This window comes from Lycorma delicatula, chromosome 11 (genome assembly GCF_047948215.1).
Source record: "Lycorma delicatula isolate Av1 chromosome 11, ASM4794821v1, whole genome shotgun sequence".
Taxonomy (NCBI): Eukaryota; Metazoa; Arthropoda; class Insecta; order Hemiptera; family Fulgoridae; genus Lycorma; species Lycorma delicatula.
This window is the reverse complement of record NC_134465.1, coordinates 50,663,646-50,684,887: the sequence shown is the minus strand read 5'-3', so window position 1 is coordinate 50,684,887 and position 21,242 is coordinate 50,663,646. Positions and strand designations below refer to the sequence as shown.

Sequence of the window (21,242 nt, the reverse complement as noted above, 5' to 3'; positions counted from 1 at the left end):
ACCAACTTGATGTGTACAAGCTCCTTGTAATTTGGTCTGCTTGCATAATATTTGCTGTGAGAGCGTCATGTTCAAAGATGCATATGATACGCTTGAACATGTCATGCTCTAAGCAGTATAAATGAGGGGTAACGGATTACAGAACATTAGTTTACTTTCGAATGTGAAGCGAGCGTCTGGTGCCTTTATTTAAGTTTTTAAAAGCGTATTTCATGAAAAATAATTGAGATTTCGGTTTTTTAGTGTACGGTTAAACAGCGTAACTGTGTTTTTTTTCCAATTAGATTCTTAATAAAATGAATAAATATGTGAAAAAACGAACTGAGCCATCTACATTCAGTGAAACGTTTAGTAAAAAGACAAGATTTAACAATGGCAATTATTTAAATTATTTTACTTCATTGGATGGAAACATAGAGTGCATTGTTTTCTTTCAATTCTTCTCCGATGAATGCATGAAACCATAAAAATAAATTCGACAGTTGGAAACTAGACAACCGGATTGTAAAAGAAGATCCTTGGAATTTTTTGAAAGAAAATTACATACTTTGAGAAATTAACAAGCTTCTATCTGTAAATCAAATAATACTGATAAAAATTCACTCGAATAATCTTATCTCGTAGCATTTTAATTAAGATGTCCAAACCCTTTATAATCGCAGAAAACACACACTGAAATCTATCAAGGTGATCTACCAAAATCAAGAAGACCTAAAAACATCGATAAGGAAAAAAAGGTTAAATTTCTTGGGGCATGTGAACAGAATGATCCCGAACAAGTTAAATAAACAAATTGTTGAGCAAAGCTGTAGAACATGAAAAGCAAATCAAATTACCTAAAACAGATGGAAGAGGACCTACAAAGAATAAGCGATAAGCAAAGAAGATTTTCATAATTCTGTCCAAAACGAAATAGAATAGAATCGATGATAGTCCATCATATTGTATTATCTCTGTTTTTGACTAGCAAAGGTCTGGTTATTTTTTCTCATAGAGGTTATGTTTATGGCAGTGAGTTTAAATGATTCCATATATTCTGGTCAACTTCGTATCCTCTCAAAGAAAAGTTTCGTTATTTATTATTAATATTTTTAGGAGTACAATTACCATTTTTTAACTCTGCCCTTCATGAATATCTGCAAAATCAAAATAATATCTCCAGTGGGAATTTTGGTGGAAAGGTTTATAATTTAACTGGATGCTTTCACACACCACACAATTCCAGAGATGTGTGATTAGTGAACCTATATATATATATATATCTTGGTGGCGCTTTACTTTAGAAACCCCCAATCTTTCAAAAGACTGTAAGAACAATAGTACTCTAAAAGAGGCTTTGATGTGCCCTCAGAATGAGGTTCTCTATCTAATGATCGATTCTTTTAGTGGGTGGATCGTCTTTTCTTACTTCACACCACTTTTTCCACCTTGGAAAAAGATATCTCAATTTCTCAATAGACTGTGGGCACTATAGGTCCCTAAAAGAAACTTTGAGGTACCCTTTGATTGAAAGAGTCACCTCTTGTTTGATTTCTTTAACGGGTGGATCGTTATTTCTCATTTCCCTTTACTTTTCCTTCTTCTTAATCCATTTGTAGGTCCATGATGAGGATCCAAGGACGTGTACAGCTAGTATACATTACTGGTAGTTACAAAAAAAAGCATAACAAAGTTGGGTTATGCGATGATCTGCCCCCAGACAGATATCTTACACCCCTTCTGCATCCATCCGTTTCTATCCCAAGCCTTTTCCTTAGTCCCTTTGTTAAATCTTTTCCTAATCTATTAACCTAATTCTTTTTTTCCTCGCTTCCATTGCAGTCGTCAAGATTCCATTCCCTATAACCTCATGTTCTAACCACTTCTATTTTTTATCAGTGTTTCCCGTATAAGTTTTCTTTTTTCTTTAATCCTCTTTTTTTGATGATTTATAAAGTTGGATGACTATTGGAAATAAAAGGATTACCTAAATCAAAAAAATTTTAAAAATGAATGAAGTTTGAATCAAGGACAATTTTTAATTCTAATCAAAATAAGGATCCATAATAGAAAAAAAAAAATTATTTATTGATGAAATAGATTATAACAAAATGAATCAACAAAAAAAAAATGCACAATGATTCACATACAAATATGACCGCAAGACCTTTTGCCAGGTTGGCTTTAAGAAAATAAATAAAAAAGAAAAACTGTTCATTTGTAATAATTTTCAATATTAGTAATGCCAAAACTCATACAAAAATCAAAGACGGAATGCTCTAAAAATGTTGCCCTTTCCTATTTAAAAATCAAACTTCACGGCCAACTGTCCTTTAAATTTGAATGTGTTCCAGACATAATTAATCAATTTAGTCCAGTCCATTCAATATACAAATGATATCCTGTTCAATACAATTTTATATGGAAAAAGTAGGGAATATATTATAAAACAGTAAAATATACTGATGAATGTCAGTAACTCATTGTATAATAGTAATAATAATAATGTACCAACGGATGAGTCATTACATTGTGTTTATACAACACTGAGAGGTCCTTCGTATAACAAAATGATTCCACATTTGATTAACCACTTAAACATGAATAGATATGCCCGCATTATATACACAACTATATTTACTCACTCTATTATTGAACTCGCATCTATGTACCGCACGTACATACATCCTATACATCATCGAAATGTCATCTATCACCACTTCAGAGATAATACCATTATATAACCCAGGAATTTGATCCCGGAAAACATGACGATCCTGTGGGTACTACATAACAGGATCCGGAAATGTAAGACAATAAGTAATTTTATTTTGCTTTTTTTATCATTTCGTTTTACATTGTAAGCTTATTACAATGGCACTGTGGTAGGTAGATTAAAGTTTATTCATACCAAATTTATAACATTATATCTTTTTACGGGCATACTTCATTATATTGTATACATAAATATAAAATCTGCTGGTTAGATAAGTGGTTACATTATCAGAAATAAAAGATTTATCGTTCAGTTAAAATCTTAAATAAATGAGGGAGTTACTCAAGGTTCTACTATTGAACCAGTTCTTTTTAATGTGTTTAAATATGACATAACGCGAAAATCGGTAACTTTAATAGAAATCTGAAGCAGAGACTACATGACTTCCTTGTACGCATATTACAGTACATTATTTTTCATATATTTATATTTATTATTACTTTTTTTTTTCAATTTTTTGTTGTTATTATTGAATTATTATTTATTGTACTTTTTTTATAATCACAGGTTAATAATGATTATTAATAAATCAATATATTTAAATTTAACAAAAGGAAATGAAGTCGCATACAAACCGATGTGCCTTCCCCTTGTAAGATCCAAATATATCAATAATTAAAATTTTATTGGGCTATAACTCTGAAACCAATGAAAATAAGTTACCACATATGATATATCGTTTAAAAGCTCTAAATGAAGGCTTGTAACTGTAGTTAATAAAAAGTTACAATTTTTTTTTATTTTGGGCTTTTTGAACACTTTTGATTCAGTAGATTGCAATCAAAAGGGTAAGTGCACAACAAGATACTACAACAGTCCTAAATCCAAAATTTTAATGTTCTACGGCTAATCATTTTTGAGTTGTGTGAGATAAATAAGAAGTGCGTATAGAAATCATACCAAAACTACTCAAAATGGATTCAGGCATGGTCAAAATGGATATTTCCATTGAAATCTGAAAACCGAAATTTTTCACAATTACAATGTAATCGCGAAAAATTACTTCCTTGTATATGTACTTCGTACAAGGACGTAAATATATATGAATTAGAAAAATCAAGGAAAATATTATTATAAAATGCTGGGAAAATTCATGGTAGATTGATATTTTTCTAGTTTTTATCTGGTAGATCCTGAATTCAAAATTAGGATTATAATTTTTTCACACGCTAAAACTTTCATATTTCATAAGCCACTTATTGTTACTGAAAGGAAATAGTACATAATAATTAATTTTTTTTTTTTTTTTTACGAAAGACCAAATTCTTGTGGAAGATTTGGAAAAGATGCGTTACAAAGATCTCTAGTAAAATCTAATTACAGATTAAAATCAAGTTGTATCGTCAATAGTACAGGACTCAAAAATTTTGGATGAAATGAATATAGAAAAAGTAGAATAAATTAACGTAGTTTTTTTTGTCTTCAGTCATTTGACTGGTTTGATGCAGCTCTCCAAGATTCCCTATCTAGGGCCAGTCGTTTCATTTCAGCAAACCACCTACATCCCTAAAAATTTGTTTTACATATTCGAAACGTTGTCTGCCTGCACAATTTTTCCCATCTACCTGTTCCTCCAATATCAAAGCGACTATTCCAGGATGCTATAATATGTGGCCTATAAGTCTGTCTCTTCTTTTAACTATACTTTTCCAAATGCTTCTTTCTTGATCGATTTGCCGCAACACCTCTTCATTTGTCACTTTATTCACCCGTTTGATTTTTAATATTCTCTTATAGCACCACATTTCAAAAGTTTGTAATCTTTTCTTCTCAGGTATTCCAATTGTTCAAGTTTCACTTCCATATAAAAGCTACGCTGCTAACATATATTTTCAAAAATGTTTTCCTGGCGTTTAGATTAATTTATGATGTAAGGAAATTATATTTCTGATTGAAAGCTCGTTTCGACTGTGCTCATCGGTATTTTATATCACTCGTGCTTTGTCTTTTTTTAGTAATTCTACTTCCCAAATAACAGAATTCTTCTACCTCCATAATCTTTTATCTTCTTACTTTTAGATTCAGTGTTCCATCTATATTAATTCTACTACATTTCATTACTTTCGTTTTGTTCTTGATTATTTTCCCGGTATGAGTCCTTCCAGTGGAGGCCTTTTAATGCTACTGCCTGATGGGACCCTAGTTATTGGCGGATGCAATTAATTCCCTTTGCATGTGCTATCCCTTCAAGGAAGTCGAATGTGCTATCGATAAGCCAAGAATTCAATTTATTCAATTTAAATTACGTATATAGTATTATTTTATGTATTACGACTTTCTATTATTTAAATTTTATTTATACCGGTAATTACCTTATTAGATTATCTTGTTCTTTTATACACAATCCTTTGAAGGCGCCTTCGCCTTTCATCCGGAGGAGCCGGGTTTGTATCCCGGTCAGGCATGGCATCAGTGGGGGCTCGTAGCTAACGTTAGTGGGGGGTGCTGCTTCAGAAACATTTTCCTGGACCTTTTCAAGGACCTTTTTATTTTATGTAAAATAAAAGAACCGAAAAAATGAAACAAATAGAATAGCTGGAAGCAGGATAATAATCTAATTCTACACTTTATCGCATACAAGAATATGGTACACGATTTTTAAGCACATAAACCGTATTCGGTTAAACCGAATAAATAATAAAAAGTCAATATAAATAATATTTTTTCTAACATTATTCGATAATAACTTAATAACAGTATAATCCAACGGTGGTTAATTAAAATTTTATGTACACAGAAACAAGCACATAATTATTTTTTACTAATTACCTTCTCTTTCGCCCTTTAAACCAATTTTTGGGCAATTAAAGAGCTCTTGCTTTCCTCCATCTTCTGATCACTACTGAAAAAACAATTAAACCCCTTTCATATTCCTTGCACCTACTAAACTAGAAAAGAGAACGAACAAGAACCGTTCCATACACACGGGGAGTAAAAAAAATCTACCAGCAAACCAGGGTTGGAACTGCGGGAGCGACAGTGCTCTCTGTCCCTTGCAGCCTCGCATGCAGCTTCCTACGTGCGCATGCGCACAACAACCAAACACCAAAAATCTTTGTATGGAACTGTGGCATTCACAGTTCCATACAAAGATTTTTTTTTTTTCATAAACTGGGGGATGGCTACTGACATTAAGCTTAAGGATTATATATTGTACACATATAAAGAAAGAATTAAAGGCAAAAGGACTCATTATATTATTAAATGTTATCGACAATATAAAGTGGAAACAGTGTTGCAGTTCCATAGTGCCTATACGCGAGCCAACACGGCATGACATTTTTCATACTCTACAAAAATTACATTTCATATTTCTTCGCAAAAGCTTTGAGTTTCTGTAGTGAATTTGATCAAGCAAAAAAAAAAAAAATTGTTATTGTAGTTTTTTTTTTGTAAAAGATTCTTTGTAAATAAATTTTATTATGATTCTTATTTATATTTATCAGCTATTTTGCCAAAAACCTTTTGAAAATTTATGATGCGGCTAAGATTCGTAAAAAAATATGGTAATTAGAAATATCTTCTATTTACATAATGAAATCGGTTAAATCTTCTCTAAAATAATTACGAATTGAACAACGCGTTGAATATCCATATGTACATTTATTTCACATGCTATGCAGATATTTTATGAGAACGATAAACTAACAGACAGATTTCTTTAAAGCAGAACAAATATTAAAGTAGATTATATTTGAAAAATTCTTTTAAGTCTTTTTTTTTCTATTATTTCATTTATCAAATGTGTTAAATAATGCTAAGTGAAAGAAAACTGAATACGTAATGGAAATAATAATAATAATAATAATAATAATAATAATAATAATAATAATAATAATAATAATAATAATAATAATTTGTTTTTTATTTTTTTATTTTTATTTTTTTATAATTGTGCAACAGAACAGTTACAAAACCTTTGTATGCCGCACAATATCACATAAAGTTACAAAAGAACAGCCACAAGACAACAACCCACATATAAATTAAAAATACAATATTCAAAACACAATAATAATAATAATAACAATTATGCAGTCAAATACAAAAAATAATTAGAACTTTAAAAATGGTAGCTACGGAGTGATAATAAAAACACATAGATGAAAAGATACAAAAACAAAAAGACAACATTACTAATACATTCCAAATAAAACAAGTTATAAGCAATAATCCTTAAAAAAACAACAATAATTTTACAATCATGAAAGTGAGCATCACACCAAGGACAATAATCCATCGCCACGTAACCCTCTCAAATTTTTAACGAAGGTTGCCTCATCTTCCCAAAAGCTTAGCTTATCCTGGAACTCCACTGCAACACTGGTACACCGCTCAATCGGAGACACGGTGGAACCAACCGGCGTCACAAATTGCCTAAAAGACCTCACTGACCTGGCCTGGTTCCGCAAGACAACATGATAACGCGTCGGAAGTCTGTTGTGCAGAGCTTTATAAAAGAAAACCAAGTCAAAGTACGTTCTTCTATCAGATAACCTGGAAAGGCCTAATTGCCTCAACATATCCTCTCTACTAGCACCAACAAAACAATCTCCAAACTTAAAACGCATCCAGTTCAAGAACCTATCCTGAACACCCTCAACCAGATCAGAGGCAAAACGTCGTGTACTATTCCACACCACGGTCGAGTACTCCAAGCGACTCCTCACTAAAGACTTGTACAGCAGGTTACAAGTGGAAATATTGCTAAACCGTCCACAAATCTAAAGGACAAGACCAAGGTCCCGGCGTGCTTTACCGATAATCCGAGCAACATATTCGTGAAAATACAACTTCGTGTCAAATAAAACCCCGAGGTCCTCAACCAATGTCACAGCGATAATAACGTGCGTACCAATCCTATAGCTGAAAACAGAGCTCGACGTCTTACGAGACAAAGTCAAATGTTTGGTCTTCCGAAAATTCAAGGGCATACAATTGCGGTCAGCCCACTCAACAACCTTGTTAATATTCAATTGTAGCAACTGGTGATCCATACTATTTCTGATCGGACAATATATTTTGACGTCATCCGCAAACATCTGAAAATTGCACGTCAAAAGATGCCCGATATCATTTATAAAAAGAAGGGGACCCAAAACAGAGCCTTGCGGCACTCCAGACCTAGCCAAGAAGGATTCCTCAGACATCTGTCCACCAAAACGAATCGAAAAACGCCTGTCACGAAGATAAGAGGATAGACAATCATTAAAACGATCGCTGAAGCCGAAGCCCTTGGTCTTTGTTAACAACAAATGATGGGGTATCTTGTCAAAAGCTTTGGTAAAATCAAAATATATCACATCTACTTGACCCCTATGCTCAATAATAATAATAATAATAATAAAAATAATAATAATAATAAACTTACCGAAAGTCTATCCTTGGCATGAATGTACCTAAACCTTTGTACATAGTAGAACACGAGCCATGCTAATGAAATTATCATTAACACTATAAATGATATACTAACAAAAAGCACAGATGTTCTGAAACAAAACAAAAAAAAAACCGTTAATACTCATCAAAAATAAGTATATCATTATTAATAAAAATCATTTCTTAAATTAATTTGATAAAAATTATAAACTTAACCTGTTCGAACACGTAATTGCCAGATCTAAAAACCTTTTATTCTCTTTCTACAGTAAATTTATTTCTATTCTCACTAGTATTTTTAATAAAATTAATTTATGTTATTTTATTACAATTTAACACAGCAGAGGCCGAAAAAATCGGGTGGGGCTGTGTCGTGGCGTACGGCTATTGGTTTAAAGTGAAACGTTACAGGCCGTGGATGAAGTTCCTTCGAATTACCGACCGACCAATGGGAGAGCCACCATCGTATTTCTTTTTTAACAAAACTGAACGTATCCAATGAAAAATGTTAGTTCCTTCATTTAGCCAACTTTATAGATAAATTAGTCGGTCTTTATGTCAGCGAATCACTTTTAGTGTAACGGACTGAAATAAAAACGAGATATCGACTGCGTATTAAATTTAATTTTAACATAAAACAGACACTAAATGGTACATGATATTTATTTCGACTGATATTCGACAATTTTGTTCAACATCGGTCTGTGATATGAGAAGTAAGAGACATAAGGTATAATAACCAGCGGTAGAGTTGCTCGCTCTGTCGGCGTCGTTCACTGAGCGCGCCGTACCAGCTTTAATACCCACGGGATGGCAAATCATTCTATATACTATTTATATTCTATACTCTTTATATTGCATATCCCATATCGATTATTAAAATAATTAAGTATTAGCATAATTAAGTAGTAGCATATCGATTATTAAAATAATCGATATGCTACTACAATATTCTTTGATATAAAACATTTTTTTTCCTGTTTAGCCTCCGGTAATTACCGTTCTGATAATACTTCAGAGGATGATATGTATGAGTGTAAATGAAGTGTAGTCTTGTAAAGTCTTAGTTGTAACATTTCTGAGATGTGTGGTTAATTGAAACCCAACCACCAAAGAACACCGGTATCCACGATCTAGTACTCAAATCCGTGTAAGATATATATATATATATACATATTAAAAAAAAAATCTATTATTCAACACATACAATTACATCTATATTACATCGATAGTTGTGTAAGTTGGTTTGTTTTTTTATACTGGTTTTATTTATTTATTTTTTTCTTCCTGTTCTTTCTTACAAATTTCTCTTTACTTAAGAGGAGATATAGACACATTATTGACCCAGTTTTACTCTTATTTCCATCACAAGTCGGGCAACATATAATGATAAGGGAGTGGTCTTACATTTTACACAAGTTTATCGATAATTTTTTTCATCGTTTAAAAATTTCGTAATTTATATTTTGTGTCTTTTGCATTACAATCTAATAGAAATACAAAAAATTAAATTATAAATTTAATACGCAAGATATTTGAGCATATAATTAAACAAATAATAATGATACTGTAAAAATGAATAAAACTTGTTTAATTATATTATATGAAAAAACTATTAAACAAAAAAGATTACGATCAGTTAAAAAACTGGTAAGGAACGTTAAATGTACTGTCTTAAGTCAATTAAATAGAGAATGTAACCGGCGTTTAGTGAACTTTTAATTTAATACTATAGTATATGTAAAATTTAAAGGCGGTTCCTTTCTACAAGCTGTCACTACTGGTCTCCTCTACAACAGTTCTATAACCCGGCATGCGGAACACGTGTTACTGGTTGTCACAAAGTACTGTGTGTGGGTCTATTTAAAAATAATTTTCGTAAATAATTATGCCACGTCAAAGAAAATTATAGCCTGTAATAAATAAACAACTCATTTCTTATACTTTTGTGTTACGTAATTGTTACTGTTTATTTATTGCAAAACCTTAATTTAATAACTTCAAAAAATCATATACTTTCAAGAAACAAATAAATAAATAAATTACTTCATATATATCTTGAATAAAATATTAGGTATAGATAATTTTATTTATACTAATAAATTACAAGAACATTACTGTAATAGTGACGTCATAATTATATATAGTGCAAATTAATTTATGTGGCTTTTGGAATACACTACTATGGCTGCTGATGTGAGGAGAAGTTCCTGAGTAATGTTAAAAGCGGTGGAGGGAATTCCATAGCGTACTATGGACCCACCTTCAGATATTACATACACTATAACGCTGATAACGATATTGGTGTGACATCCTCCAGAATTTAAATAAGAGCTTATATTGAATTTAACCATTCGCTCACTCATAAAGTTGAAACTTGTATTTATTTTTACAATTATATTTCTTATTACCAGACCCGGCAATGCTTTGCTATTGCTTGATTTGAGTATATATATATATATATATAGATTAAATGAACATAATTGAAAGTTTGATAAAACATTAACAAAATGAACATTACGGAACTTCACCAAATTTAACCGTTCCCTTTTCCCCCTTCCCCATTTTCCTTTTACCATTACCATTTGTATAATATCCCCCGTTTTCCGCTTTCCTTTCCCCATTTTTATTTTGTTTATTTCTTTTTCCCTTTTCCTCTTTCCCCTTTATTTGTTTTTTTATTTCCCCATTCCATTTCCTTTTCCCCATTTTCCCCTTCTTCTCTTTTACCTTATTTGATTTTTCCCTTCCTCCCTTTTTTCCCCGCGCGTAAATCGGCCCAGTAGTTTTTGTCTGTAGCGGACACACATATCGGAAACATTCAAATGGAAGGGTAAAATATTTAGTATAGAGTGTGTTGCTTTTACGTCCAACAGGTAGCGCTGTTTTCCAAAAAAAAAAACATGTTTTTACCTGTCACAGGTGTGACATCTTAAGCAATCGGTGAAGAACTTTCAGAGATTTAAGATTTTGAACAAAAAACTTTTCCAATTTTATTTATATAAATTAATTAACTAAATTATTCTCAAATCAATTAAAATAAAGTAATAAAAAAAGCGGTAGTATAATATAGAATAATAAAAATTTAGGTAATTGTTTTTTAAGGCATAAATTTCGGATTTTTTTACTTTCACGGCAAATACAGCTAGAACAGTTATAGTAAAGGGGAAAGTTGTCCTGTTTTGTCATGGCAAAACAGGACAAATAAAATGATCAAATCCCAAAAATTAACTTGATCAAAATATAACAAAAAATGCTTTTCGACTAAAACAAAACTTAAACATTATAAAACTGTAATTCAGCCAGAAGTCGCTGACTCTCTCACAGCGAATATTATGCAAGCAGATCAAATTACAAGGAGCTTGTACACATCAAGTTGGTCCTGTAAATTGCTCATGTTTGTCCAATTTATATGCATGTTAATACCTGTTGTTATCAACGCAGCTAAGTAGTTTTAATTAGGTCTCATTGGGTTGTGGTTGGGAGGGGTTCAAGAAATATTCATTATATATATATATATATATATATATATATATATATATATATAAAAGAATTCAAACATCGAAATTGACATTAAGAAAAGACGAATGAAATTCTTTGGTTATCTCAGTAGACTACCAGAATATCGGTTGACAAAAAAGGTAATAGAATATGTAACCTCGCTCAAGAACTCAACACCTTGGATGGACAAACTTCGAAAAAAACCTAAAAAACGCCAACATAAGTCCAGCAGACATTTTAGAAATAGACACCTTCAGATACAAAGACAAATAAATGGGAAGTTACATCAGAGCAACTAAAACAAAAACAGTATAGACCAAAGTGGTCAGAAGAACGTAAAGAAGCTTTCTCGGAGAGAATGAAAACTTATTGGAGTAACAAGAAGAACCGATAGGAAAGTTGAGTTATTTGCTTAACGTCTTCCATTTAGAGGGAGAATTCGAAAATAGTAATTATATATATATAATTATTATTACTATTTTACTTATTAATTACGGTGGACTTATATTAAAGACGGAAAAAACAACTAATAATCACCTTCGTCGACTTTAAAAGGGCCTATGATTGTATACACCGACCATCCATGCTGAATATTCTGAGAAACCTTGGCCTTTACCCTAAACTCGTAAACATGATAAAATTAACTTTAACCAATACCCAGTCCAGAGTGAAATTCAGAGGTGAACTCTCTTAACCCTTCTACATAAAAACTGGATTGAGGCAAGGAGACGGCCTCTCACCACTCCTTTTTTTAACTGTGCCCTCGAATTTGTCATGAGAAAATGGTATGAAATAAATCCCAAAAATATAAAAATGGGTACTAAGAAAAACATCACACTAAATTGCCTAGTATTTGCAGATGACCTCGCTCTTTAAGCAAATAATATTCAAGAAGCCAAAACACAAATCATGAGCCTTCAAAACCTAGCACAAAAGATAGGGCTTCATACCTCTTTCGAAAAAATTGAACTAATGGCCATAGATCCTCTGGTAATAGAGCACATTACGGTAAACAATCAGAAAATTAAAATAGTAAAACAATTTAAATATCTAGGGGAAATAATAACTTATAATTTAAATGAAAAAGTGACATGGCAAAACAGGACAAATAAAATGATTAAATCTCAAAAATTAACTTGGTCAACATATAACAAAAAATGCCTTTCGGCTAATACAAAACTTAAACATTATAAAACTGTAGTTCAGCCAGAAGTCACCTACGGAAGCGAGACCCTTTTCAAAATCAGTCAGAAAAACCGAATTGAAAAAATTATGAAAATAGAGAGGAGAATTGTCAGAACGTGTATCGATAAAAAACACCAAAAAGAAGGCCGATGGTGGATTGTGCCAAATGAGATGGTGTATCGAGAAATAGAGCCTGTTACTGATACTATGAGGAAAAAAGAATCTCTTTCTTTGGTCATCTCATAAGGACACCGGAAACAAGACTGTCAAGAAATATCAGTGAAAAGATCTGGTTCCAAAAACTAGAAGTAGGATGGATCAAAGAAATTAGTGAAAATATGGAAGAATTGGGAATTTCCCTGACTGACCTACAGAATAAAACTGGAAAAATTACAAAGCTAAAAGACAAAAACATTAGATTCAAACAAAAGACAGACAAACGACAAAATACAACGAAGAGGGTATCTACGGATGAAGAAAAGAAAGCAAGATCTGAACGGATGAAGAAATACTGGGCAGCTCGGAAGAGTAAAATAACACGCTTTTCTCAGAAAAGATCCAACTAAAATTGACTTAAGTGGTCCCATGTTGGCCGTAAAAGCATAATAATAATACTAAAAGTTGAAAGTATGGTGATTATCTCAAAAATGGAATATCGTTTTTTTGGCATATCTTTACGTTTCAGGATCGAACTAGTTTATCTAGACTAAAAAAAATTATATATATGTATGTATGTGCGTGCCTACAGGTTTACGTATGTGTGTTGGCCTTTTGGCCTTTGTGCTTTTGGCCTTATATTCCAGGATTAACCAAACCTATTTTCTTTAATCTGGTTTAAATATTTCTACATATGGGGCAATGACCATATACTTTTCAAAATTCGTTGAGGGGGGATATTGCGAAATAATCAACCTGAAGTTTCTTCAGAGACATTTTAGAAAAAAATTTATTAAAGCAAATTTGTTACCTACAATGCTTATAAAAGTAATAAAAAAAACTTTTTTTCAAAAATCAACCCCCCAAATCTAAAAATTGAAATATATACTTTTTTGTTCTTTTACTCTATTTCCCTTCAGTTAAATTTTTTTTTAATTTTGAAAGTTTATTTGAGATTTAAGCAATAGTAAAATATGCAAAGAGCTTATAACGACAGCCATTGATGAACGAGTTTCGTAGCCTTGACGAGTATCGTAAACTTCGCAAGAATGCATTAATGGCAATTATAGAGAGTTGTATACCCTATTATTTCTACGGCTAAGAAAATATTAATATTAATTTAAATCATTGATAAAATACATAGTTTACGGAATCTTTTTTTTTTAATTTTTTAGAAAATACATTTATATGGCAATAAGTTAATTAGTCATTAGTTCTGCTTTTTCTTTAATATCGATCGGTGTTAAAGACCCTTCATCCTCAGAATCCAACTTAATTAACATAAGAATAAACAGTGTAATATAGAAACTTAGTTACTTATTGGTGTATTTTCAAATTAACCTTTGCTTGCTAACTATTAAATCGAATTAAAATCAAAGTAAAAAAATCTGATGTGAACACCACATGACTTCCTTGTACGCCTATTAAATCACATATATAAATGTTTTGCTGTACTTAATTTAAACATATTTCATTTGAAAGTGAGATACGATTCTCCAATTCTTTAATAAAGTAGACAGTTACACAATTGCAGACACTACATTACACTACATCACTACATTAACAGAGCATTAAAAGATTTAAATGGCAGAAAGGCTCGTGGAATAAACGGAATACCTGTAGAATTACTGTCCAGTGCAGGTGAGGAAGCGATTGATAGATTATACAAGCAGGTGTGTAATAGTTATGAAAAGGGGGAAGTTCTGTCAGACTTCAAAAAAAGTGTTTTAGTCATGATACCAAAGAAAGCAGGGGCAGATAAATGTGAAGAATACAGAACAATTAGTTTAACTAGTCATGCATCAAAAATCTTAACTAGAATTCTATACAGAAGAATTGAGAGGAGAGTGGAAGAAGTGTTAGGAGAAGACCAATTTGGTTTCAGGAAAAGTATAGGGACAAGGGAAGCAATTTTAGGCCTCAGATTAATAATAGAAGGAAGATTAAAGAAAAACAAACCAACATACTTGGCGTTTATAGACCTAGAAAAGGCATTCGATAACGTAGACTGGAATAAAATGTTCAGCATTTAAAAAAAAATTAGGGTTCAAATACAGAGAGATAGAAGAACAATTGATAACATGTACAGGAACCAAACAGCAACAGTAATAATTGAAGAACATAAGAAAGAAGCTGTAATAAGAGAGGGAGTCCGACAAGGATGTTCCCTATCCCCGTTACTTTTTAATCTTTACATGGAACTAGCAGTTAATGATGTTAAAGAACAATTCAGATTCGGAGTAACAGTACAAGGCGAAAAGATAAAGATGCTACGATTTGCTTATGATATAGTAATTCTAATCGAGTACAAAGGTTTTAGAAAGAACAATGAACGGCACGGATGAAGTCCTACGCAAGAATTACCGCATGAAAATAAACAAGAAGAAAATGAAAGTAATGAAATATAGTAGAAATAACGAAGATGGACCACTGAATGTAAAAATAGGAAGAGAAAAGATTATGGACGTAGAAGTTTTTTGTTATTTGGGAACTAGAATTACTAAAGATGGACAAAGCAGGAGCGATATAATGCCGAACAGTACAGGCGAAACGAGCCTTCAGTCAGAAGTATAATTTGTTTACTTCAAAAATTAATTTAAATGTCAGGAAAAAATTATTAAAAGTCTATGTTTGGAGTGTCGCTTTATATGGAAGTGAAACTTGGACGATCGGAGTATCTGAGAAGAAAAGATTAGAAGCTTCTGAAATGCGGTGCTATAGGAGAATGTTAAAAATCAGATGGGTGGATAAAGTGACAAATGAAGAGGTATTGCGGCAAATAGATGAAGAAACAGGCATTTGGAAAAATATAGTTAAAAGAAGAGACAGACTTATAGGCCACATACTAAGGCATCCTGGAATAGTCGCTTTAATATTGGAAGGACAGGTAGAAGGAAAAAATTGTGTAGGCAGGCCACGTTTGGAATATGTAAAACAAATTGTTAGGGATGTAGGATGTAGGGGGTATACCGAAATGAAACGACTAGCACTAGATAGGGAATCTTGGAGAGCTGCATCAAACCAGTCAAATGACTGAAGACAAAAAAAAAGGACTACATTGCATCAGCTTTTTTTGCGATATCCGTATCAGCATTTTATATTAGTTTATATATTAATTTTGTTTCACGTCGCCCAAATAGTTATAGTAGTGAGAACGTGACGGATCCATGACCAAGCAAACATCGGTTCGAATCCGACTTCATATACATGTATTTTTTTTAAACTTTTTTGTTTAATTTAAATATATTGATTTATTAATAATTATTTATTTCTTTAAACATTTTTGAATGAAAATGAAAAGTACATCAAACTTTATTTCACTAATAACTTCTGATTTTTTCGATTTTTTTTTTTTGTTATTATTGAATTATTATTTATTTATTTTATATAATATCAGGTTACAGAGTAATAGCACAGTGACATGATGTCAATAGTACTCTGCAGAGTTGCCAAAGCATCTGTAAACAGTTTGGCGTGCACGTGTAAATGTACTGGTAAATAAGTAGTGTTGAATAAACCCACCGGGTTGGTCTAGTGGTGAACGCGTCTTCCCAAATCAGCTGATTTGGAAGTCGAGAGTTCCAGTGTTCAAGTCCTAGTAAAAGCCAGTTATTTTTACACGGATTTGAATACTAGATCGTGGATACCGGTGTTCTTTGGTGGTTGGGTTTCAATTAACCACACATCTCAGGAACGGTCGAACTGAGAATGTACAAGACTATACTTCATTTACACTCATAATATTATCATCCTCATTCATCCTCTGAAGAATTATCTAAATGGTAGTTACCGGAGGCTAAACAGGAAAAACAAACAAAAATTAGTGTTGAATAGACTCAGGCCGACCACTCCTGAGTCGTGTGGTTAATTGAAACCTAACCACTAAAGAACACCGGTATCTATAATCTAGCATTCAAATCCGAATAAAACACCTGCCTTTACAAGGACTTCAACCTTAGAACTTGACTTCAATATTAGGCTAATTTTGGGATGACGAGTTTAATCACTTGTCTAAACCGGCGAGTTATTGTAAAACTTTATCGTAAAAATCTTTTTACAGTCAGAGGTTAATAATTATTAATAAATAAATACATATAAATTTAAAAAAAGATTTAAAAAAATATATGATAAGAAGTCTATTCGAACCAATGTGCCTTTCCCTTGTAAGATCCAAATATTTCATTAAAATTTTATTTGGCGATACCTGAGGAACCGATGAAAATAAGTAACACTTATGATATATCGTTGAAAAGCTGTCAAAGAGGGAACTGCAGTTAAGAAAAAATCCAAAATTAAATTTTTTTTTTTGGATTTTGACTTTTTTGGACACTTTTGGTCCAGTCGATTGCATTAAAAAACGAAGGTGCACAACTAGATGTTACATCAGTCCTAAATCCAAAATTTGAAGATCCTACGACTAATCGTTTTTTTACGCGAGATACATACGTACGAACAGACGTCACGCCGAATTAGTCAAAATGGAATCGGAGATAGTTAAAATCTGAAAACCGAAATTTTTCGCGATCACAATACTTCCTTTAATTCGTACAAGGAAATAAAAATAGCTTGATAAAATAATAGTGGTAAAAAACAAAATAATATCTTTGACGATCAGTAAAATATAAACTAATGTACTTTAATGGATCTTATTTAGTTAAACTTCCTCAAAAAAATTCCTCTAGTTTGCTCTGTCATCCCACTTACATTACCTGGTATACTAAACATTTGGCACAAATTTTGACTCGCAGCTCTGCTTGCGAGCTTTCTACACTACTTTATTGCGTAAAATACTGCTTAAGTCCGTAAATGAATTTTTTAAAATCTTTTGTAGATACGCATCTGACTTTCGGTTCGTTTTTATCATAGTTCAATTATTGAGTTATCTTTTGAATTATTTCGTCATCACTCCCACACAACTTTAAATAGTTTTACTGTGCAGACGAGTAACTCTTTCAGCTAGCGGTTAAGGAAAAGTTACCTTCGTCCCTATAGATTTTAAACAACCGTTAAAAGGATCAGAAATAAAATTGTATTATTTTATGAGTAAAATAAAATAAAAACAAACATACCAATTAGTAAATATAAGCGGCATTTTGGGGCTTAAATCGGTGAATAATATTAATATGTTTCTATTTTAACAAAACTACCCCAATTAAACGGCTGCCCCGAACAAACGGCAGTCCTATTAATCGGAATTCACTGTATAACTATTCTGCACACAGAGATAGCTTGTTCAAGTAACGTGTCAAGATGTTTGTTAGAACTTCGCCGGTAAGAGTTCGTAGAACTGTACAGTACGGCAAAGTCATCAACGAACTATGTTTACAGTACTAAATATGATCTAAAACTGAAATGAAAATAGGGAAAAAATGAAAAAAATAAGCATGAAAAGATTATATTTCAGTTCAATTAGATCTGCAATAAAGAATCCTTTCAAAAAATACTTCGAATTTTGTTAGACAACGTTTTTTTCTTCCATTTGATGAACCGTGAAACTCGAATATGTCACTTTTCCTCAAAAAGGTGGGTTTACGAATCGCGCCGCTAGATAGCAGTACTTGATATTACTAGATAGCGTACAAAAACTTAATAATGTACTTGAAATAATAAAATTTAAAAGAAAATATACTATAGCTTGTTTTAATTGTAAATACTCTTATGTAAATGAAAGTACTGAAGATGAGACAATTTTTTTAGTTCCCATAACTTCATTAAAAAAAAATAAAAGTGTTAGTTTACAAGAGATTATAGCTGTTAATAAAACAAAAACACGAACAGTAGGAAAGTGTTGCTAATATGGCAACAAAGATTTGTTAAATAAAACAGACATAAATTCGATCGGTAAATTTTTTATTCTACAATTAGAATTATTTTGAATTACCTAATGGAGAAATAAAAAAAAAAATTAATTTATTAGTAATAATAATATAAAAAGTGTGTCGTTGGATACGATAAAAATCGAGGGTTACACTAACACAGTAATAAGTGCAATATTACATCACGGATCTTAGATTCCTGAAGGTCATTATACTAGTTTTATTAAAAAAGGAAAAATATGGTATGAAGCGAATGATATGACTATAAACAAAAAAAAAAAAAAATTGGCCGTGAAATTCAATTTGTTTGTTCTAAGGCAATAAATTTTAATAATAGATCCATAAGATAACAATCAATAATTCATAAAAAAATAAAATAATCTAATAAAAGAAAGTGATATACAAAAAAATTTAAACCGTACGGTAATAGTCTCGCAGATATCACTTCTTCCGCTCAAAAAACAAAAATTTCTGTAATATAAATAAAACTGTTTTTAATAAAAAGAAACTGATATCAAAAAAGGTATGACATTACATTTTTATTATCAAAATGTGTTATTAATTTTACATTTGTTTAAAAAAAAATAGATACCAAATATATGTAGTAGAAAATAGATACACAATAATAGATAAAAAATAATGTTTAAGCGTTCCATGTAAATGTGAAAATAGGAGGAAAAGATTATGGAGGTAGAAGAATTTTGTTATTTGGGAAGTAGAATTACTAAAGATGGACGAAGCAAGAGCGATATAAATGCTGAATAGCAAGGCAAAACGAGCCTTAAGTAAGAAATATAATTTGTTTACATCAAAAATTAATTTAAATGTCAGGAAAAGATTTTTGAAAGTGTATGTTTGGAGTGTCGTTTTGTATGGAAGTGAAACTTGGACGATCGGAGTATCTGAGAAGAAAAGATTAGAAGCTTTTGAAATGCGGTGCTATAGGAGAATGTTAAAAATCAGATGGGTGGATAAAGTGACAAATGAAGAGGTATTGCGACAAATAGATAAAGAAAGAAGCATTTGGAAAAATATAGTTAAAAGAAGAGACAGACTTATAGGCCACATACTAAGGCATCCTGGAATAATCGCTTTAATATTGGAAGGACAGGTAGAAGGAAAAAATTGTGTAGGCAAGCCACGTTTGGAATATGTAAAACAAATTGTTAGGGATGTAGGATGTAGAGGGTATACTGAAATGAAACGACTAGCACTAGATAGGGAATCTTGGAGAGGTGCATCAAACCAGTCAAATGACTGAAGACAAAAAAAAAGCGTTCCACATAATGAGAAAAAAATAGAAAAATTTGTTACAAAACTCTTACCGACCCGATTTCATTTATATGTAATACATATCACATTTACAGAAATAATAGAATTCTTATGATTATTTGTTGTTTAATAAATGAAATTGGACCGGTTAGAATTTTGTAACAATTTTTTTCTATTTTTTGCTTATTATATGTAACACTTAAACATTGTTTATTTACTATTTTATATCTTACATACATATATTTAACATGTATTTTTTTAAGAAAATTGTAAATTAATAACAACAGATATTGATAATAGAAATGCAGTGTCTTACCTTTTTTGATGTTAGCATCGTTTACTTAAAAACAGTTTTATTTATATTAAAGAAATTTTTGTTTTTGTGCGGAAGAAATGATATCTGCGAGACTATTACCGTACGGTTTAAAATTACATTGTAATTTTTTTTGAATATTACTATTTCATAATACAATAAATTTACAATAGATTGTAAAGTATTAAAAATGAAGAAAATAATGCTAAATCAATATGTTGGAACATTAAAATGGTAGAATAAATCATAATCGAATTTTATTATTAAAAATTCAAAGGAGATTTTTATTTTAACGAGATTGGATATAACGTATAACACAACATAATCTTGATCGATTTAGATAAGAAAGAATTGTTTTTAATAAAAAAAAGAATATTTTTAAGATATAAATTTTTTAATATCGTTTATATCTTTTCTGATTAATTTTTTCTAAAATTAAAAAAGAAAAGAAAAAAAATTAACTTATTTATAACATTTCTCCTAAATTGTTATCATTTAATATCATTAATACTGGTAATATTAAATTAAAAAAAAAAATATTATTTTATAATTTGTTCACAGAAATAAAAACAATGAAAATAATATATTGACTTTATTACGTCAATATTATGTAAGAACAAGAAGAGAATTTATCTGTAGTAAAGTGGGGGAAAACATATAAACAACAACAAAAGTGTTACGTCAATTGTTAACGAACGTAAATCTATGCGAAAAATTAAAACAATTATTTAATTTATTTGTGTATGTGTGTGTGTGTGTATGTGTATATGAGAGAGAGAGAGAGAGAGAGAGAGAGCGTGTATATGTATGTATGTGTGTAATGAGATTCTCATACATATTAATTTACGTATAAAATACCAAAAAT

At 31.1% G+C, this 21,242-nt stretch overlaps 1 protein-coding gene across 4 annotated transcripts in view; it reads right to left on the bottom strand.

Moving 5' to 3' along the window:
- The window catches only part of gol (ring finger protein goliath), a 342,552-nt gene that overhangs the window by 79,018 nt on the left and 242,292 nt on the right, over positions 1–21,242 (bottom strand). For all 4 annotated transcript variants that reach the window (XM_075378321.1, XM_075378324.1, XM_075378322.1 and 1 more), the window contains one exon: positions 8,127–8,244. In XM_075378321.1, the coding sequence (XP_075234436.1) occupies positions 8,127–8,244 (118 nt within the window). The remainder of the gene's footprint in view (positions 1–8,126; positions 8,245–21,242) is intronic.